Source organism: Vipera berus, assembly GCF_964194415.1.
Source record: "Vipera berus genome assembly, chromosome: 2".
In the NCBI taxonomy this organism is placed as follows: Eukaryota; Metazoa; Chordata; class Lepidosauria; order Squamata; family Viperidae; genus Vipera; species Vipera berus.
In genome coordinates, this window is record NC_138203.1 from 222,078,743 (window position 1) to 222,101,034 (window position 22,292).

Below are 22,292 nucleotides of genomic sequence, written 5' to 3' on the forward strand. Positions count from 1 at the left end.
TCTTGGGCTCAAGTAATTGGGGGCCCTATTTGGGCTCAAGTAATTGGGGGACGCGGTGGCTCAGTGGGTTAGGATGCTGAGCTTGTTGATCAGAAGGTCGGCAGTTTGGCGGGTCGAATCCTGAGTGCCGCGTAACAGAGTGAGCGCCTGTTACTCGTCCCAGCTTCTGCCAACCTAGCAGTTCGAAAGCACGTAAAAATGCAAGTAGAAAAATAGGGACCACTACGGTGGGAAGGTAACAGCGTTCCGTGCGCCTTTGGCGTCTAGTCATGCCGGCCACATGACCACGGAGATGTCCTCGGACAAGCGCTGGCTCTTCGGCTTTGAAACGGAGATGAGCACCGGCCCCTAGAGTTGGAAACGACTAGCACACATGTGCGGGGGAACCTTTACCTTTTATTGGGTATGTCCAGGACTTTTTTTCTCATAGAACGGTCAGAACGGAGTTCCGGCACCTTTTTTGGATGGAACCTTGTAGGGTAGGCAAGGCGGGTTGTATGACATACGTGAGTTCCGGCACCTTTTTCTTTTACAAAAAAAGCACTGGGTATGTCCATATGTGTGAGTTTTGGCCAAATTTACCAACAGTCATTTTCTCTGATTTTTTCCCCTGTTTCATTTCTTATTTTGTCTTATTTTATTGTCAGTCATCTAGAGTTAGGTGGTGCCTAAGTTGAATAAAAGAAAACAGACTAAAATGTTTTATATTATAATTCTAAAAATCCTCACCTATCTCTTTGTGCTCAGAGAGGTTGTAATTCAGTTATCTAAATGCATTAGTTTGCTTACCCCAGAAACCTCTCAGACTAATGTCTCACTAGAGGAATATTGAATATGTTTGTGAATAGAGAATGAGCCTTCAAAAGTGATGGATTACATATTGCAAACTTTTTTTTTCAGACCTGTCTACGGATTTATCTTCCTTTTCAAATGGATTGAAGAGCGTCGGTCCCGACGGAAAGTTTCTACTTTGGTAGATGAGACCTCAGTGATTGATGATGACATTGTCAACAACATGTTTTTTGCTCACCAGGTAAACTGATCGGAAGAAAGAAATTTTGCTAGGCTGCTTGTTTTATGCTCTTAAGTGTCCTGCTGTCTGAAATGGGAAGACTTTATAACTGGGGGATTGAATGTAAAGGTGCAATTGTTGATAGATACTATATAAATTAATAAATAGCTCATATTGGAGGCTTTGCAGTATTTATTTTGCATGGCGTAACAGAGTGTAGCATTAATTGTTTTATTTTTGGCACTCATGCTGCTGCTTCTTGCTGTGGTATCCTTGTGAGATCCAAAAGTCAGAATGTGTTTGGAATATTTAACTGTGACAAAGTCACATTGCCTGGAGTGCACCACAAGGATGCTAGTCTACATAGCACTGCAACTTTGCTGTGATACACAAGAGAGCAAGAATCTACATACTGTATGGTTTTTGTATAAATAGGCTATTCTGCTGCATTGCCATAATTTCATATTTTATCTAAATATTATTTTGCTTTCTAGCTGATTCCCAATTCTTGTGCCACACATGCATTGTTAAGTGTACTCCTGAATTGTAACAGTGTGGATCTGGGACCAACGCTGAGCCGAATGAAAGAATTCACCAAAGGTTTTAGTCCAGAGGTATGAAGCGAGAACAAGTTATATGTCTGTCTGTCTCTGTCTCTCTCTCTCTCTCTCTGTCTCTCTCTCTCTGTCTGTGTGTGTGTGTGTGTTTGCTGCTTATTAGGTGATAATTTTCTATCTTCTAGCACATTGAAAGGGTACCAAATTAGGGAAAACTGGCTTTAAGTAATCCTTTTTGTAGACCTCACTTTGTCAGTATTTTAGTTTGATGCATTAACGTTCAGAATTCTGAAATAAGGCTGCTCAGTGTTTGGAGAAGTACAAATAATATTGGAGTAAATGACATTGCAGAGAATTGGTTCAATTCCCTAAATAAAAGTGTATGCAAAATTGTTTTAATATTATCCTTACTTAACCCTGAGACAGCAGTCCTCATGGCCAACTCTAATATGCCCAAATTATATGACTCACATTAATTTGAGGGCTCTTTTTCCCTGTCAGTAAAATAGATTAAGACAATTGGGATAGAACATCTATTTAGGTCTGCTAAAAAGAAGGCTATGGGTGATCTTACAGAATTTTTCCTCTCATTTTATTTTTTTCAACCTTCCAGAGCAAAGGCTATGCCATTGGAAATGCCCCAGAACTGGCCAAGGCCCATAACAGCCATGCTAGGTAAGTTGGGTGAGGGCAGAATATGTGTTTTCTGCAATATAAACTACATCTACATAGATTTCTTTTCTTTTTGAATCAGACCAGAACCCCGACATTTACCAGAGAAACAGAATGGAATTAGTGCTGTGCGGACCATGGAAGCTTTTCATTTTGTCAGCTATGTCCCCATTAAAGGACGGCTCTTTGAACTGGATGGTCTAAAAGTTTTTCCCATTGATCATGGTAAGTAATCTTGTTGCCTTAGTTTAGCTTACAAGAAGCATTGCGTCTCTCATTTTGTACTGGAATAAAATTGGGGTCATCAGTAGTTTGTTACAAAGAATATTTTTTTATTTTTTTTATTTTAATTCCATTTATATCCCACCCTTCTCCGAAGACTCAGGGCGGCTTACAAGCTTAGCAGTAGCCTTCATTCTATGTATATGCCTGCTTTTTAGGGCTTTCACACACACCCCAAGCGGCATTATTACAAAGTCAGCTTATTGCCCCCAACAATCTGGGTCCTCATTTTACCTACCTCGGAAGGATGGAAGGCTGAGTCAACCTTGAGCCTGGTGGGATGCGAACCTGCACTAATTGCAGGCAGCTGGTGTTTCTTAAGGAGGCATCAGCCCACTGCTCCACCAAGGCTCTAATATGATAAGGTTGTGACAAGATTTTAACAATTTGAATTTCAAATACTCTGTTTTGAGTGTGATATAGTTGGTTTGAGTATGAAATAGGCTAATTTGATCCTTAGAAATATTTTGTGCTTAATATTGGAGGTGCTTTGAGCTTGCGATACTTTTGAAGTTGCTAAAATTGTCCATTTTGCATTCAAAATGAGACATTTTGAATTCAGGGTGGTTTGTTTTGAAACATTTTGCCCACAACTGAAATATAGCAATGTCCCAATTGATGAACATAATGATTTGGGAAAATAGATATGGAATAGTTTAAATGATGGAGGAGAGTGAATTACAATTATTCTCAGGTAAAGTTCTATAATATATTTTAGGCTTTATTTGCATTAAAGTGGAAAGACTACAATTCTTTTGGCCTTGTGTGCAGTTTTAGAATGCATGGGGCTGGAATGCAGGTTAATAGTTTGCTTTGTAATTTGAATGTATTTCTTTGAATTTTCTGCTCTGATAAGCCTAAGGTGGCTTGTATTGTTTAAAAGAAAAAACAGTATCTAAAAGGTTTATATGCAGATTAACATCAATAGAATTATTACTAAAAACATGTAAGAACAGAGTATATATTTTCCCTTCGGTAACTCATTCCGTCAGGTTGAAATAATTACGTTCAGGATTTGATTTTCTTTTCTTAATTGTCTTTAAAGGACTGCATATCTCAGATCAATAGCCAGGTAACAAGGGAGAACATACTCTGCAAGTCAGTTTAACAGATTGGTCTATTAGTAGAAACATTTCACTCTGTATGTTTCTGTGTTTGCCTTTTCTCTTACTTCCTTTTTCCAGGGCCCTGGGCAGAAGATGAGGAATGGACAGACAAAGCCAGGAGAGTTATCATGGAGAGGATTGGACTTGCTACAGCAGGGTGAATGAACAATGCATTTTTGGTTTATGTGAAAATTTGAGAGGCGTACTTGAGAAGTGATTAAGTGCTTTGACGTTTACTGAACAGAATTCCTCTTTTTGGTTTCTGTAAAGTTTTGCTGTGCTTGCACAAGAATTGAAAATCAAGTATATTACAGGATTTATATGTGCCACTGACAGTGATGTACTTAGGTTGACATGAGAGTGACAGAAGAAGAGATTTTGCTACAATTACTTGGGGTCGGGATGCTTAATACCTATGGGTATTGCTCACAGGGAACCATATCATGACATCCGCTTTAACCTGATGGCTGTGGTACCCGACAGGAGAATGAAGTATGAATCTAAGCTCCATATCTTGAAGGTGAACCGACAAACTGTACTGGAAGCTTTGCAGCAGGTAAGAAGGAGATAAAGAGAAGATAAGATTAGAAGTCACATGTCTTTTCTGATTACATCCAGCTTTTGAAAGAGACACAACAGTTGGTTCAAGATGGAGGATCACCAGGCAGAGCAGAGTTCTGAGTGCAGAATAGCTTTTTCAGAAGGAAACTTGGAAGAAGCTCAAAAACTTATGTCTGTTAATCGAGTTGATTCTTTTTAAAAAAATCTTTTTTCACCCTACATTTTTTCACCATAGTAATGGAGTGTAGCTGCTGCTCCTCCTCCTCTGTTGATAACAAGAAGAAAGCCCAAATATTAGGAGTGGGCATGAAAATGGAAGAGGCTCATGATAATACTTTCTGGGGTGGAAGGAACCAGCTATGGTGACTCGTGTCTCTGCAACTTGCACTCTGCGTGGGGCTTCCTTTGATAACCACCAGAAAACTGCTGTTGGTCCAGACACACCGATGGTTTATGAAAGGATCTTTGGAAATGGCTCTTGGCCATCAGTTAATTTTTATGATTGCTATTTATTGGTGGAGTGTTCTAGTCATACTATTTTGTATTATGAGGTAGTGGAGAAAGGGCATTTCACAGTGAATGTTTTATTACTTCTTTTGGTTTTTGTAAGTTGCTCTGAGCCTGCGAGGACTTGGCAACATGCACATTTAATCATAATCTCAGCAGGAAGGGCGATCTTTTCCCCACATATAATGAGTGTATCATTGGAAGCAGTCGGTGATGTGCAGGAAGCACGGCCGTTTTCATTTTTCTGTTCTTTTGTGAATTTTATTACCATTTTTTTTCCTACATAAGCTCATCCGAGTGACTCAACCTGAACTGGTACACACCCAGAAATCTCAAGAGCTCCAGACTTCTGAGGAGCCCAGGTCAGCTAGCAGCAAGAGCTCCACCCCACTGGAAGCAGGAAGAACACAGTTAATTCCAGAGAGCTCCCAGGCAGGTATGGAACGCTGAATTTTTTTTTGAAAAAATAAGGTAGTTACTAGAAATGTAAGGTTTTTATTTAAGCAGTGTTCATCCTGAGTCTGATTTTAAAAGTACCCTTGGGCAACTCACAGTCTCTAAGCTTGTGTGTTTGGAAGTAAGGGGAATCCAGATTCAAGTCACAATCTCTGAATAGGGTTTTTTGCATCCCAAAGTTGACTTATCAAGGAACAACTTGGTCGGTGTAATCTACTCTAAGCTTGGACTTCCCAAAGAAAGTCCCTGAACTTAATGCAATCGGGATTCCGATTTTTGGGCAGCTCTGGCCAGCTGAGACATTCATTCTTTTGGTGAAGGTAATAGAGATTTAGAAAATGGTTAGGGTTCTCTGTGCAGATGGAAGTACCCCAGATAATACTGCCTGAAGACGTACAGCTTGAAAATTAATGCACGTGCATTTTGCAGAAGGTACTGAGGATTCTAGAACCCAGGATCTGCCGGTCTCAACCCAGAGCCCTCCAAGCAAGGCAAAGCTGAGCAGTAAACCACCTGTGAGCAGCATAAATGGGGCCCTACCAGCCCCCAACCCCATCGTGCAAAGGCTGCCAGCTTTCTTGGATAACCACAACTATGCCAAGTCACCGATGCAGGTGGGATTTTGGACAATGGGTTACCTTCTCTGCCTGATAATGCCACAAACTATATAATTCAGCTTATCTGGCTCTTTCCAGAGCAGATTGTTGCATTTGTCGGTCGAGAATTCTTATTTTGTCCCGTTTTTTTAAATTGGATGTTTTGTAATTAAATAGCTGGAAATCATTTTTTTTCTTTAACCCAGGAATATGGTGTATGTCAGATACATGCACTATGTAATACGTTGAATATCTGTCTACTTACTTACCAGTTTGTCGTGTCTGTTAAATTTACATGTTACCCACCTCACTGTCAGATGACTCTGGGTGGCTTACAACATTGTAAAAACTGCAGTATAAGAAAAGTTAAAACACTGAAGCATTAAAAACATTGAACATTAAAAGTTAACAATTTATAGTTATATTTGACGAATTAACAACGCCTGTAAATTACCATCATTTGAATGTTTAACATATTTCTGAGTTTTTAATGTCTTCTTCCTGGAGGTGCTTATCAGAATTTACTAGATGATTTTATAGAGTCCACTAAATCATTCTAAAGCAGGGTGTAAAAAGTATAACCAGTAAGCATCAATGTTGTGGCTCTCAGATCCCCTGGCGTTTATGGGGTGAAATTTTCACCTCTGTTTTGCATTTTTGACAAATAGTGGGGATTTAAGGTGTAAATGAGTTACTTAGGTTTTCCAGTGTATTTTTTTTAATTAAAAGAGCTATAACCTTTGAAAGACTCTCATGTTCACAGTTCTCCTGCTGATGAAAAGAACTAGATAGTGATGATGGTTTGGAATTTAGCTGTTTCAAAATCTCACACTTTTTAAAAAAATAAAATAGAAAATGCATCTTCCCACTAGCACTGTTCTTGATATGCCATGCAAACCAGTGTATCCCTACAAAAGCAATTAAATGTAGCCATCCTGCATTTCTGCTTCTTTCATGAATGAAGATTAGTATTTGAACACTATTCCAGTGAAGAAAGGACTTGAAGGAATAACTGCTATTTTGCATATGCTATTCCAGCAGCCCCCAACCTTTTGGCCACCAGGGACCAGTTCCTTGGAGAGAGGTTTTTCCCGCAGATCGGAAGGGGCCTGGTTTCACGTGCTGCCTGCATCCTGCAGATGGGGCTTTGCTTGCTTGCACCAACTGGTTGGTGGCATGCTGTGGCTCGGTGCTGGTCCACGGCCGCTATTTAATGTAGTTGAATAAAAATGGCAAAAATGACCCCCTATTTGTTTAATGGAAAGTCCATTAAACAAGAACCTTCCTGGATATTTTACAAAAAGCCAAAGGTTCTTTTCAAAAACCAGCTGGACTTTCTTGTCTTTTTTTTTCTTTGAAAATATTTTGCTTCTCATCCAAAAAGCTGGATGGTTGAGAATCCCCATGGATATGTACAAAAAGCTGCATTGCTTTACACCCTTTCCACTTAGGACATAAGAGAGATTAAACTATTTGGGATATCTCCGTGTATATATGTGGAAGGCGTTTTCATAGTTTGCACCGTTGTTGTTTTTTCTCTAATCCAGACTTCTGTTTTGGTGAGTCCCAAGTGTTATTTGAGCAGGAGAAATAGTTATTTCTTCATGTACTTTTGTTTGTTTTTAAAGATGGCCTTTGGAGGTTAAGAGATCTTCTCAGATACTAATCTTATCTGAAGGCATCTGGATGATTGTGTTTCAGGAGGAAGAGGACCTGGCAGCAGGAGTGGGCCGAAGCCGAGTCCCAGTCCCACAGCATCAGCAATACTCTGATGATGAGGATGACTATGATGATGATGATGAGGAGGAAGTGTGTAATACTAATCCTGCCATCAGGTAATGCCCTGATGGTCTCCAGTAGTTACTCAGTCTGCCGTTGCACCTTTGTCAAATTTGAGAGTTCCTTACTTCCAGTCTTTGAAAAATATTCTAGTATTTATACTGGTACTTTATAGGGCTGCCTGAGAAAGAAAGCTATTTTAAAATCTTAGCTTTGAGATGATGCCCAACTTCTACCTGTGTTAGTAAGGAGCAGGGTTTATGTGGGTGGATCAAGCCTATTTGTAAATCACCCGTTTGGAGAACTGTATATGTATCGAAAGCAAGGAACTGTCCATTGTCTAATCTGAAAAATGTTGGAAGTATAATTACATGATTTTTTTAAAAAATAGTTCCACGAAATTTGATACCTGGCTAGAAAGAGAAATGGCAGTAGGCATTCAGATTGGGGATAGCGAATGACATTTGTGGACTGTTTTCATAATGGAATGTTTGATCTTCAGACATTAGAAACCAAAAAAAGCAGAGAGAAACTATTTTAACCGCGCTGGTAATTACAAAAACATATAAATGAAATCACAGAGATATAACTGCTTTTATTTAACCTAAACATATGTATAAATACTGCAAAGTTACGATAGCATTTTCTTTCTTAATGCTACATAACGTTCGCTTTACCTTTTTAAAACTGAGGTTGACGTATAGAAACATAATGGATATAATGTCAGCTTTCCCACACATTCTGATGGCTACTGCTGAGTATAACCTTCCCGGCTTAATATTTTTCCCCTTTCTGTGGTTGTGGACAGTTACAAGAGGAAGGGCCTGGTGAAACAGGAGCACCTGACGGGGAGTGGAGACAGCCAGCTGTCTATGCTGCAGCCCAACACCATCAATGTCCTGGCGGAAAAGCTGAAAGAAACTCAGAAGGACCTCTCCATTCCTTTGTCTATTAAGACTAGCAGTGGAGGCACTGCAGTAGCTGTTGTGGCCCACTCTCAGCCATCTCCCACACCCAGCAACGAAAGCACGGACACTGCCTCAGAGATCGGGAGTGCCTTCAATTCCCCTCTTCGCTCCCCCATCCGATCAGCCAATCCCACTCGCCCGTCTAGTCCTGTCACTTCTCATATCTCCAAGGTGCTATTCGGGGAGGAAGACAGCCTGCTCCGTGTAGACTGTATACGCTACAACAGGGCTGTGAGAGATTTGGGACCCACCATCAGCACTGGTTTGCTGCACCTCACAGAGGAGGGAGTTTTCTGCCCTCTTACTGTCACCGGTATGCTTCAACAGGAAAAAAATAATAATAGTTAACTATTTTCTTACTCTCACGTGGTTCCTCTTCTTTGCTTGTTGGGTGGGCAGTTGAGGGGTCTGTTTGGAGGTTTCTGGTGATGAGCAAGAGGAATAGTAACAAACCGAATGCTGAAGGGCTTTTAAATTTGGATTCCAGTTATTATTATTTTTTTGTACCTCCTAATTTGACAACTTTAAACACGTTAGCACCTAAGGCAACTGAAGGCCTGTGCCGTTTGTACTCGAAAGGGCTTGTGACAGAAAACAGGACAGTAGGTAAGATGAGCATCATATTGATTTGTTGCATTGTCTTTGGCACACTAAAGGACTCAACTAGGATAATGGTGTTCTGGGGACTTGCTCAGTTTCTGGTGATTGATTGCCCAACTATATTTCAACCATTGCTTAGGTATAGGCAAGTGTCTTGGACAGATAGTTTGTGAACCTATTTATTGTCTGTTCTCAGTGTTCCAAACATGCCCAAAATTCAAATAATTGCCGTATTTCTGATCTAAATCATGCATTGTCTGTTGGTAAGATAACTGATTAGGACCATTTTTCATTCTGTTTCCAAGTATGGCTCCTTTTGCTTTTCAAAATTGATTTATAGAATTATGTGTGGGAATTCAGCGGATGAACTCATTGGAGAAAATACCTTTTGCCTCGGAGTTTTTGTAAATAATGTAGAAGACACATAATTATGAATAATCCTGACAGAAAAATTCAGTGCCTGCTCTGAATGGGAGCTCCTTTTCTGCTGAGTTCCCTACTTTTCTAACATTGATTTATAAATGAAATGTGTTTGTTACACGTTTCTGGGCTAGAAACATGCATTGTTTGGCTAAGAAATACCATTATTTATTCCTCCACAGTAGTCAAAATGATGAAAGTAGATAACATTGTGTTTAATCATTCCTCTCTTTTATTTTCCCAGAGGGTGGAAAAAACTCCCTTCCATCTAGCAAATCAAATGAAGAGGTTCAAATTATTGTAAAAGCAGAGGACGTGGACTCTAATGAGCCACATGACAGCAAGGAGAAGGCTGGAATTGGTCGGTCTACTGATCCCCCTGCTGGGGAAAAGTATGTTCCTAAAGTAAGTTACTTTTGCCTTAAAACAATTCTGTGATGGCAGAAAGTACTTTGGGGAGTTATTTGCCTAGACCTGGTTGCATTGGCTGGATGTTGCTCATAAATATGTGATATGAAACTTGACGGGAATCTTCTTTTTCTTGAGTGTGTCTGAAACTCACAGAAAATACATGGAAAGGGGACTGTTTTGGCAGTGGGACAAAGTCATCTCTTATCAGTCTGATCACGCCATTGTAAAACATAATTATAGCTAACAGCAGCCTCTGTGCTTGAGTCATGCAGAAGAAGGCAAGTCCATATGTCTTTAGGCTTTTGCAAGGCTATAGAGATGAGGTTTGCGTAGCCCCTGCTAATCCCATGTTCTGATGCTACCCCATGCAGAAAATTTTTTGAAGGTAGTTGACTAGGCATCTTCTACAAAACAATAAAATAATAAATGACGGTTATTTTTAAGAAGGACAAAGCTCAGTAGTAAGGGACCTGAATTGTAGTGATAGCTCTTTAAACCAAAATTAAGAATGGAGAGAATGCTGTTCTTGACAAAGCTTTTTTGTTTTTCTCCCAAGACTTTTGATCTGGCCTTTCATCTGATATTTATAGTTGCCCTCTGAGGACTTTATTCTGATACCAATATACTTGAAGCAGAAGAATGAACAACAACAAAGTTGCTCTTTTTATCTTTATCATATTCTACCAAAACTAAAACAAAGCAGTAGAATTATATTTATAACATAACTACTTCACTGTGGATTTTTAGTAATGGGATAGGAAGCTGCCTAGTGTTGCCGAACACCACTTTCTACCATCCCTACTTTGGATTGCTAGTGCACAGGGATAATGTGTGATGCTATACAGTAACTTCTTGAAAACTACAGATTCCTTACTCCTGGTTTAATATTCCTGTTGAGGTAGGGTATGGACTAAGATTGCTGAGTGACTAGGACAGTCACAGTTCTTTAGCTTAACTTACTTTATAGGGAAATTGCAAGGATAAAATGGAAAGATGGGGGCAGCACAACATATCCTCTACCTTAAAGCAGTGAATGAAATAACGTGAGCTACCTTGGTTGCCAGTTTGCTTCTGTGTCCAATCCAAGGTGCTGATTTTGACCTTTGAAGCCCTTCATGGCATGGCACCAGGTTATCTGAGGGATCACCCCTCCTGGATTACAGCTGCTTGTCCCATCAGATCCATCAAGAGAGGTATGCTGCAAGTCCCATCTCTCCAGAAACTATACTGGGCCAGAGGAGATGGCCCTTCTTTGTCCTGATGCCCACTATATGGAACAGTCTTCTCTCTCCCCCCTCCCCACTTGAAGTGAGGTCATCTCCAGCCTTCCTTATTTTCTGGACATCCCTCAAGAGCTGGCTTTGTCATTAGGCCTGTTTGGTGGTGGTGGTGGTGAATCTCAGGGGACCGATGAAATCTTGAGGTGGCTCCATTTGTGTGTGTGTGTGTGCGTGCATGTGCGTGTGTGTGTGATTTGACTGACATATTTATTGTTATTTTGCTATGTCATCCAAAGTAACATCTTCTGAGATGGGCAGGTATATAAATTTGATAGATAAATATTTATATACATAGAACTTACATCAGATACCCTTTTGTTAAAAATAATGTTCTTTCAAAGAAGATACTCTAGTAATGTGCATCCTGAGGAAAGTGCCAAAAATAAAATTTGAAATGGCATCAAGATTGCCATTTGCTGCAAGAATGTTTAGGCACTATTTTAATTTATGCTTACGTCAAGGTAGTTTAATTTTTCCTCCTTTGTTTAATTTCCCAACTTGTGTTGCTTTATTTATTAGTTGTTGTTCCTGTTGGTACTTTGGGATTGTAGAAGCTTTAAAAAAAAAGATTAGAGATTGTTCTACTCTTAAAAGTTATACTGAGATATTGCTAGTGCTTTAAGCCAATTCTGAGGTACTGCTGTGCCACTAGCATTAGTGAGGCATTCTGCTTACACTGCTGCTGTTTTGTTTTGACAGGAGCTCCTGGCATTGCTTAAGTGTGTGGAGGCTGAAATTGCAAATTATGAGGCCTGTTTAAAGGAGGAAGTAGAGAAAAGAAAGAAATTCAAGGTAGCTAATAGAGAATGTTGTGTTATTTTTATAGCCATCCCTTTTATAGACTCTTGGTAGCTTAATACAAATACAAATACCTAATGATAAAAGCTGTTAATATTTGATAAGATAATTCTCTCCTATTTAGTTCTTGATGGCTACATAGACAAATTCATGTAGTTTTCATAGAAGCAGTTAGCTTTTCCAGGATGTGTTTTGACTCCCAGCCCAGTTCTGGTAGTCTCCTATTCAGGTTTCAGCCAGATCTGAGCCTGCTCAGGCTTTTTCAGCATCAGTCAAATTGTCGATTGAAGATATGTCTTGGTAGATTGACATATCTAATATTCTAATACGAAAACAAATTAGAAGTCTTAGTCCAGCAAAGTCTGAATTACTGTGTTTTCTTATTAGCCTTCCTAAATATGGATCACAACATTTAAGCTTCTTACTTGAGGCTGGAAATCCCATTGTCTTTCAATTATTACAGACCGGTCAACATTTTGAGAACATGAAAACATGGTCTTTTTGGTTTAGTTTATTATCGAGACTCAGTTTTGGAATGCTGTAGAATTTTTTAATGGTCTTGAATCTTGTTCACTAGCCAAAAGGTAAGTGGTGGATTTCCCCCCCCACCACCTCTTATTTGTTTCAATACTGCTGTTGAACAGATACTTTGTTTTCCCTTTTCTAACTTTTTTAGATTGATGATCAGAGAAGAACTCACAATTATGATGAATTTATATGTACTTTTATCTCCATGTTGGCACAAGAAGGTGAGAGGAATTTTATTTTTGATAAAAAAACATTTAATTTTAATGTTAACTGACATAAAATAATTTGATAGTGAAAAGAAAAATATATTGTTCAAATATTGATGAATAATATAGAATGAACAATATATGTAATATGATATAGAAAAAAAGAAAAATGCCTGCAGTTTGATTGAAAGAGCTTTTTTCTTTGCACTGTGTTAGAAAAGGATAAATTCAGATGTTGATAAACAGCACAAACCAGCAACCTTTTGCTCCAAATAGAGGTAGATTTATTTTTCTAGTACAAACAGCTACATGAAGAGTATTTATAATCTGTCTTTCCCATGTATCAGTGTTCATAAATCTGGACATCTTGCTAAATTCCAAATAATAAATAGTGATAGCAGTAACATATAGTGTAGAAAGTTTGAACTATCAAACTAAAGCACAGCATTAATTAGACAGGCCCAGGTTAAAGGAGTTTATGATTTGGATTCTAAATTGTTATCTCCTGCTTTAGTTTTTATAGTCATTTATAAAAATGAGTGAATAGAAAATTTTGGAAGTGGCAATATACCGTGGGACAAAAAAGTATTTAGTCAGCCACCAATTGTGCAAGTTCTCCCACTTAAAAAGATGAGAGAGGCCTGTAATTTCATCATAGGTTTACCTCAACTATGAGAGACAAAATGGGGGGAAAGAATCCAGGAAATCACATTGTAGGATTTCTAACGAATTTATTTGCAAATTATGGTGGAAAATAAATATTTGGTCAATAACAAAAGTTCATCTCAATACTTTGTTATATACCCTTTGTTGGCAATGACAGAGGTCAAACGTTTTCTGTAAGTCTTCACAAGGTTTGCACACACTGTTGCTGGTATTTTGGCCCATTCCTCCATGCAGATCTCCTCTAGAGCAGTGATGTTTTGGGGCTGTCGCTGGGCAACACGGACTTTCAACTCCCTCCAAAGGTTTTCAATGGGGTTGAGATCTGGAGACTGGCTAGGCCACTCCAGGACCTTGAAATGCTTCTTACGAAGCCACTCCTTCGTTGCCCGGGCGGTGTGTTTGGGATCATTGTCATGCTGAAAGACCCAGCCACGTTTCATCTTCAATGCCCTTGCTGATGGAAGGAGGTTTTCACTCAAAATCTCATGATACATGGTCCCATTCATTCTTTCCTTTACACGGATCAGTCGTCCTGGTCCCTTTGCAGAAAAACAGCCCCAAAGCATGATGTTTCCACCCCCATGCTTCACAGTAGGTATGGTGTTCTTTGGATGCAACTCAGCATTCTTTCTCCTCCAAACACGATGAGTTGAGTTTTTACCAAAAAGTTCTACTTTGGTTTCATCTGACCATATGACATTCTCCCAATCCTGTTCTGGATCATCCAAATGCTCTCTAGCAAACTTCAGACGGGCCCGGACATGTACTGGCTTAAGCAGGGGGACACGTCTGGCACTGCAGGATTTGAGTCCCTGGTGGCTTAGTGTGTTACTGATGGTAGCCTTTGTTACTTTGGTCCCAGCTCTCTGCAGGTCATTCACTAGGTCCCCCCGTGTGGTTCTGGGATTTTTGCTCACCGTTCTTGTGATCATTTTGACCCCACGGGGTGAGATCTTGTGTGGAGCCCCAGAACGAGGGAGATTATCAGTGGTCTTGTATGTCTTCCATTTTCTAATAATTGCTCCCACAGTTGATTTCTTCACACCAAGCTGCTTGCCTATTGCAAATTCAGTCTTCCCAGCATGGTGCAGGTCTACAATTTTGTTTCTGGTGTTCGACAGCACTTTGGTCTTGGCCATAGTGGAGTTTGGATTGTGACTGTTTGAGGTTGTGGACTGGTGTCTTTTATACTGATAACAAGTTCAACCAAGTGCCATTCATACAGGTAACGAGTGGAGGACAGAGGAGCCTCTTAAAGAAGAAGTTACAGGTCTGTGAGAGCCAGAAATCTTGCTTGCTTGTAGGTGACCAAATACTTATTTTACCGAGGAATGTACAAATTAATTCATTAGAAATCCTACAATGTGATTTCCTGGATTCTTTCCCCCCATTTTGTCTCTCATAGTTGAGGTATACCTATGATGAAATTACAGGCCTCTCTCATCTTTTTAAGTGGGAGAACTTGCACAATTGGTGGCTGACTAAATACTTTTTTGTCCCACTGTAGCATAATACTATTAAATACACTTTAAGAGGCATTCAGAGATCTGTCAGTTCAGTTTTAACGATAATGATAAAATAATATTTTCCCCCATAAAAAAATCCATTAACTATTCTTAAATGAGGATTATCAGTAGAGCACGTTTTCTGTGAATAATCCAAATAAAACTATCTTACAAGTTAACACTTTTTAAAAATAGCTTAAAAGTGAGACTTTGATTAGTGTATATTTTGATTGGTAAATACAATTTTTTCCATCTGCTTCCATTAAAATTTAAATCCAAATATGTATGTTTAGGATTCTGGCTATATTATATTGTGATTTCTTATTGATCTGGAATCTTTTATATCTATAAATGTGATAAATCTTAAACTTGCAAGCCTTCTTCACCGGTATAACATTTCTCAGATATTTGTTGCTAACTAATAGGAAAAGTCCATAAGAAAGAATCTTTTAATTTAATTTAATAATTTAATTTGTATACTGCCCTTCTCCCGAAGGACTCAGGGCGGTGAACAGGGCAATACATAATAAAAAACAGGATACAAAAATTAAAAAGTGATTAAACAACTATGCCCGTAGTAATTGATACATATTAAAAATTAAAACTAATTATAAAAAACCCAACCCCATCCCGTCAGACCAGGCCAGCTTGTTCAAAAAAGAAGGTTTTGAGATCGCGCCCTTCAAAATTGATATTTATTAAAACATAACCATTAGAGAATTTGAGCTGGGAAAGGTTTATTCCACAAAAGTTTAATGCCACAATAAATCTGGTTAAGGAGCTGTATGATCCCTTTTTCTGTTTCCATAACAGGAATGCAATCCTCTGGAGGACTTCTATATTTTAAAATATTGAAAGGGAAGCAAGATTTAATTCTGTTTGACTTACCTTACACACTGTCTTCTTGCAGGAATGTTGCCTAGCCTTGTTGAACAAAACATCTCTGTTCGTAGACGGCAAGGGGTCAGCATTGGGCGTCTCCACAAGCAGCGAAAGCCTGACCGACGAAAACGTTCCAGGCCTTATAAAGCTAAACGTCAATAGTCTTTTGGACAGGACTCAATATCCTCTGCCTCTTCAGTAACATGGTGCATATTTCATGTACTTCTTCACCAACCAGAGAGTGCTCAGGACAGAGCTTTGCACTGAAATTGTCTGCACATGATCAGTATTAGTGTGACTAAGTCTACCTGTATTTAACTGGATTTTAGACATTGCTCCAGTGGTTTTCCATTTGGGCATTCAAAGATAAATTTTCCCTCCAGAGGGGATGTGAGAAGCATAAAGAATAGGACCATTTGAGTGACTGACACTGCACTTGAATATGTTACTTAGCAACCTAAACCAATATGCAGTGCATCTTGTAGTAGTAAATGGTGGTCTTCAGAGGTGTTACATGAACATTGCTTAAAAAGAAATAAGTAAAATCTTCGCAGTTTTGCAGAAGTGCATTTCAGTTAAGTTGATGCATTTTTTAGTTCAGAGAGAGTCAGAATTATACATCCTGATTTTTGCTTAATTTCCCAGGGGAACAAATATCTACATTACATCTTTTAAGTTTATCAAGTTCATCACTATAATTTTCAGGTAGCAGTTATACTTCAGGCTCTCTTGCAAGTGGTCTTCAAGTCCTGCAAATTTTTCTGTTGATATTTTCCCCCCAACTGGTGCTGAAGCAGAGAGGAAAATTTTCTTTATGAGTTTTGTATGTCCAGAGTAAGATCTTTTCGTGTAAAGGTATTTTTGTAACGGCATGTAGTCTGGAAGCTATTTTCTTTTCTTTTGTATGTATGGAAGCTATGCACACACCATAATTCAAACTGTGAAATTAACTTATTTTTAGATTTTCTTTGGCAGTTGCTTCCTTTTACTCAAATTCTGCTGAGTAAAACCATTTTTAGGAAATTAAACTATGTGTGGCTGGGTGATACAAATTGCTAAATGAAAATACTGAAAGATACAGACCCCAAATCCTTTTTTTTGTAGTGAACTGTTAGGACCAACATTTTGAGAGGGATCGGGATAAAGTGCTTCAATGGGATATGAAGCATTGTTTGGCTTTGTTCATGCTTACATTTCAGGGGAAAATGGAAAGATTCTATAGGAAAATAATTCCTGTACATAATGTAATCTTACAGTCAAGCAGTGGAATAGTGAGATTTGTAGTTGTCTATAGTGTAAGGACAAGGGAAATGTAGAGCAGAAATGACTGGAGGCCCTATGTTGGGATGGCAAGACAACAAAGGATGTTTCTCTGTATTGTAGGAATGTAGTCATGTTTGCTTGGAGCCCTTCCAGCTTACTTCAAAGCTTGCAGGGATGGTGAACCTCTGCAGATTGTAAGTCCTCTGACAAGATAGGGCACACAGTAATAATTTTGCATTACTGAATGAATGATATTCCTTTCCTATTATGGCTCAGGTTAGAGCAGACATGTCAAACTTGCGACGTCACGTGACCTCGTGCAATGTATCGGGATGATTTTGCCATTGCCGGCAATGGGGTGGGCGCGGCTTCCAGATGATGCATCTGGCCCACGCGTTGGCTGTTTGACACCCCTGGGTTAAGAGCATCTGGCTTATTACTCTGCAAGAGTATAGATGATATTTGGCCAGCAGGATCTGGTTGTCATCTGCTTTTGTCTTCCAGAGTTGCCTCAGCATCTTTATATCTACATCATGATAATCCTGTCAATCTGCACCTCTCATTCCAGTCCATTTACAATCTCTAATTGCAGTGTAATCAGTTATCTATCTACCCAGTCCTAAGACAAGTGTTGCCAGCTTCTCCTTATTTACATGGCTTTATCTTTGTCCTGTAAGAACAGTCCTTTGTCAATATAGCAGATTTATAAATGTTTTTAAGCTTTTGGCAGAATGATAGCAAATTTGCATTAAATTATGCTAGCTATTGGCCAGAGGAATCTTGCAAATTGTTTTTGGAAGAAGAGTTTAATGCTTCCTCTGCAACTTTTATTCCATGAATATGTACAGTTGAGTCTCTTAGTATAGATATTAAAACCATCATGAGATTCAAAAGATCAAAGGGGAAAGGGAATAGTTCCTGAGAAGATGGTGAATTATATTTGCTTTCTTTGCAAATATGTACAGTGCCTGACTGTAGAATTACTATTTTTTATTTGTTGACAGAATCAATTGTCTTTTGAATTGTCAAGTACTGTAAATATCAGTTCTGTTAAAAATAAAATGTATCTCTAGCCTTCTGGAGATGGCGATAATGGAATCCGTACACCAGAAAAGATGTACCAATAGCTCTGTTGTGAATTGGAATTGGGGTAACATTTCTGAATAATAAATAACTCGGCATGGCTATTCTATACACCTGAGAAAATATTACACTATGCCAATGCAATATGTCAACCCTATGTTCTTAACTGCAGTACCTAATTTTGTAATATTTGGGATCTGCTATGGAGACTGCCAGGAACATACTAAATTAGTGCTGTAAGATCATCTCTGAGATCAATGGTGGCTTAAATATAACACAAACATAAATTTTATTATTATACACCTTAATTGTGTATAATATGTACTTATTCTTTTCCTTGTAGTTGATTGCAATTTATAGGCTACATTAAAAAAAGAAAATGGGTTATATTAAAAAAGCACCATGCAGTCATTTGTGAAATTAAAAAAAAAGATTTTAATGTAAATTTAAATTAAATGAACACACACACGCTATGTATATTTATTTAAGTCCTTGTAGTTATTTGTCTCATTTTAGCCAGTTTTGTGCTTCCTTCAGATCAGGCTTCAAGATATGAATCCAGTCTTACAATTCTTGTAAACAACTTCCAAATTATTCTACTTTATTGGACTCCTCTTTTATTGTTAGTGCCTAGAAGTCCAAGGCACAGATCAAGGCAACTCCCCGTTTAATCCAGTGCCTCTGAGATTTACTGGTAGGTATTTCTACAGCAATCACATAGTTAGTTGAATGACCTGTTGTTGATAGTGTCCCTGGTAAAGAGAAAATCAAAGTTAATGCTACATTGTGACACAAGGAGGGCTTCTTTTGCTACTATAGGCTGATGCCTTTGATGTTAAAATGAGATTTAACAATTCCACATCCTATGTTTCAAAAGGTTTTTTTTTTCTTGTTGCTGTTTGGAGGTCTGTATTCGAAGACAGAATCTTTCACTCATAGCCAGTTTCAAAGACTCTTCCCACTTCTTTCTGCTTTGAACCTAGTTGAGACTCATCTCCTTTCATTACCCTGTACGTACCTTGAAAAAATACCACCATTTTTCTTCTGGTGGTTCCTGCAAAAAGATGAATTGTGGACCCATTCCAAAATAAAAGCTTTTAACCACATCAAGACTTATCACAGCCAGCACAAAAGAGCCAGCTGGTAGCACACCGGCCTCCGTGCCAATGTAGTGTGGCCTGGTAAGGAAAAACCAAACAAGTGTATCCATTGGACCTGGTTAAATGCATCCAGAAGAGGATTTTTCTTCCCCGGATTTTTAGATAGTAAAATCCATCATATAGGATCTCTGGTCCAAATGAACTTATCAAATGGATGTCATCTCCTGTCCCTCAAAGCACATCAATCTTACCCCACATCAAGGTAGGGAAGACAATTCTGAATAGGAAGACCTAACTATATTTAGGTACCACTTTCTCATATGCCTACTGGCCACCACGAGGCCTTATACCATGTACAGCAGAGGTCACCAACCTTTTGGGCACCAGGGACTGGTGCCATGGAGAAATATTTTTCCATGGACCAGTGCCTGCATTCTGAGGATGCAGCTTTGCTTGTCTGGCCAGCTTGCTAGCGTGCTATGGACTGGTGCCAGTCTACCGACTGGGGGTAGGGAACCCCTGTACAGTACAAAGGAATAAAATGCACTTAATAACTCAATCTGTGGATTTGGGCTAAAATAGGAAAAGGCTTTACTGTTTTCTGGTCAATTGCACTGATTGAACATATAAGCATATGGAAAAGATTGGTTCTATGAATACAAAAGCAATACAGAGAACACATGCATTAATAAACCTTAATTTAGATGACTATTTTCTAAAGTAGTTTTGGATTTGGATTCTAAAGCTGTACCATATTCTCAGTATTTTCAAATCTGTTTTAAGATTTGCTGTTTAAGAAAAAAAGAGAAAGCTAGGAAAATATCCCTCTTACTGGTACAACGTTTACATGAAAGTAAAGACTAATACTGTACAAAATATCCAGTATGTTGATATCACAATAGATACCGTTCTTTAGAAATTACAAATGACTTAGTTGCTAGGAGTTGTTTCCACAAGGTGACCATAGCTCTAGAATAAACTTGGTTTAAGCCAAAGTTTAAATATGCACTACATTTTCATCATACTACTTCACTTCTGGAGCAACATTTCTGCAGAGCTCAATAAAAGACTTAACAAATACTATACTGTAAATACTTTTATAAGTAATTCTTGCTTTCCCCATTTCCGTACAACATTAAGGGCAAACCTTTTGGACTAGACATGCTAAAAAAATGCCTAACTTGATGGATGCTAGCCTTTGAAAGTGTATAGCTCATTGCCTTGGTTACTCGGTTCAAAGAATAAAATCCAATTGTGAAATCTCTTCGAAGTATACATTGGCTGGAAATCACACCACGATAATGTCTATGGAGATTATCAGTCACCCAGGTCCTCATGCTTGTCCCAAAGGTGCTTTTTCACAAGTCACAGTTACCTCCTGAAAAAGCACCTTTGGGACATTCTACCTAATCTTCAAATGTGTATAAATGCATAAAAGAAGCATTACAGTGAAATCCATATACCACCTGAAGGAAAAGCTCCAAATCTCTCCACTAGGGGACAATATCACAATATCTCCTCTTGATAGAAAAGACAGTCTTGTCTTTTTACAGTTCAGTACATCAAGAGAACTTTGAATATGCAATATGCAGCTTCCTCAACAAATGCAATTGAGCTCTGGGAAATAGCCTGTGCCATGCACAATTGCTAAATTATGGATGTTTTATGTGGTTTTGAATCTGTTGGTTCCTGACAACTGCTTGGACTAGTCCCTGCAGTTTTTTGACAAGATTTCAGAAGTGATTTCCCATGGCTTTCATTCCAGCACTAAGAGATTGACTAGCTCAAGATCTTCCAGCTGGTTTTATGCCTAAAATAGGACTAGAACTCAAGGTCTCCTGATTTCTAGTCTGTTGCCTGAATCACCATAGCAAACTGGCTCTCACTGAATTGCTTCGAGGCCCCAAAATGTGATGTATTTGTATCTGCCAAAAAACTATACATTGTTTTGATTTACTTATTTAGAGAGTCTGAGAGTAGAGGCTCTAAATATGGTCTAATTTTCTAGATCCAAAGGACTCCTTTACAGATTTCTTCCTTTTCCTATTAATATTAAAGTTTGAGGAAGGCCAGAGCAAAATTAATTACTGTAATTCTCATTTCATACTGGCCATGCCATCCACATTTCTCCAACATCCCTTTGATTCTATTTCCTTTTGGAATGGCTGCAGTACTACCAGTATATATTGGCATATCTGTAATAGACATATCAAAATAATTTCTTCCAGCAACAATTTATAAAGCTACATGGAAAGTTTCAGATACCGGTGCCACAGGAAGCAGGTTCATATGTCAGTTGATTTTAAGCGCAGTTTTAAAAACACCAAATATCTTTTAGTCCTATCTTTGATTCTTCCCAAACCAGGCAAATATTCCATCAGATTATATTCTACCTTGAAGGTTTTTCTAAATGGGCAATAAGTAGCAAAGAAATTCAAAATCTGAAATTAATGATTTATTTATACGGATTCTATTTCTGCATGTTTTTGGCATTTAGGGTTTTAAAACTATTTATTGTTAGTTTCCTAGAGCCACCGGAAGCAGGTGCATGCAAGTGTAGTTCATAAATAAATAAATAAATGTTTCTAAATGGCCACCCAGTTTGAACTTTAGCAACCGTACTCAGGAGGCTCTATTTCTAAAATCCAGTATGAGCAAAGTATCTGAACTATCTGGCAGCAAATACTTTTGTATTTTTCAAAATAACTCAGTTATGCTAACAATATAGATCCTCTTCCAAAAAGTAGCACAGTTTTTTTTACAGATTTCAGGAATGCATTCTATATTTAATCTACCCTAATCCTTCATACATCATTGTGGCCTAAATCAGTTATAGTCTGAACGCTAAATATTACGCAACATATATTACAGACTATCAGGATGAGTTCATACAACACATTAAATCCTAAACGTGGACTAAGAGAAACAAATACTAGGTTTGCATAACTTGCTGTGCCTCAAGAGGCCATATTATGACAATATGTTGATCTGGTTCATAGAACCTGCTGAACCAAGCCCAGTCAAACATCTTTTGTGAAACAAGCCTAGAACTCC

General features: G+C 38.5%; 2 protein-coding genes across 4 annotated transcripts in view; one reads left to right on the forward strand and one right to left on the reverse strand.

Annotated features, from left to right (window-relative positions):
• The window catches only part of BAP1 (BRCA1 associated deubiquitinase 1), a 34,213-nt gene that overhangs the window by 5,015 nt on the left and 6,906 nt on the right, over window positions 1–22,292 (forward strand). The window contains exons 4-17 of one of the 3 annotated variants that reach the window (XM_081320736.1): window positions 901–1,033; window positions 1,507–1,626; window positions 2,183–2,244; window positions 2,324–2,466; window positions 3,708–3,786; window positions 4,062–4,185; window positions 4,986–5,133; window positions 5,583–5,767; window positions 7,451–7,584; window positions 8,337–8,809; window positions 9,761–9,921; window positions 11,907–11,999; window positions 12,682–12,754; window positions 15,821–15,998. In XM_081320736.1, coding sequence (XP_081176862.1) covers window positions 901–1,033; window positions 1,507–1,626; window positions 2,183–2,244; window positions 2,324–2,466; window positions 3,708–3,786; window positions 4,062–4,185; window positions 4,986–5,133; window positions 5,583–5,767; window positions 7,451–7,584; window positions 8,337–8,809; window positions 9,761–9,921; window positions 11,907–11,999; window positions 12,682–12,754; window positions 15,821–15,954 — 2,062 coding nt within the window. In that variant the 3' untranslated portion in view covers window positions 15,955–15,998. Of the gene's footprint in view, window positions 1–900; window positions 1,034–1,506; window positions 1,627–2,182; window positions 2,245–2,323; window positions 2,467–3,707; window positions 3,787–4,061; window positions 4,186–4,985; window positions 5,134–5,582; window positions 5,768–7,450; window positions 7,585–8,336; window positions 8,810–9,760; window positions 9,922–11,906; window positions 12,000–12,681; window positions 12,755–15,820; window positions 18,134–22,292 lie in introns of those variants that run through there. The other 2 variants (XM_081320735.1, XM_081320737.1) reach the window with 2 other exon arrangements.
• DNAH1 (dynein axonemal heavy chain 1) overlaps window positions 18,638–22,292 on the reverse strand; it is a gene marked incomplete at its 5' end in the record, with an annotated part of 176,028 nt that continues 172,373 nt past the window's right edge. The window contains one exon of the mRNA XM_081320734.1: window positions 18,638–18,890. Within this exon, the coding sequence (XP_081176860.1) occupies window positions 18,769–18,890 (122 nt within the window). The 3' untranslated portion in view covers window positions 18,638–18,768. The remainder of the gene's footprint in view (window positions 18,891–22,292) is intronic.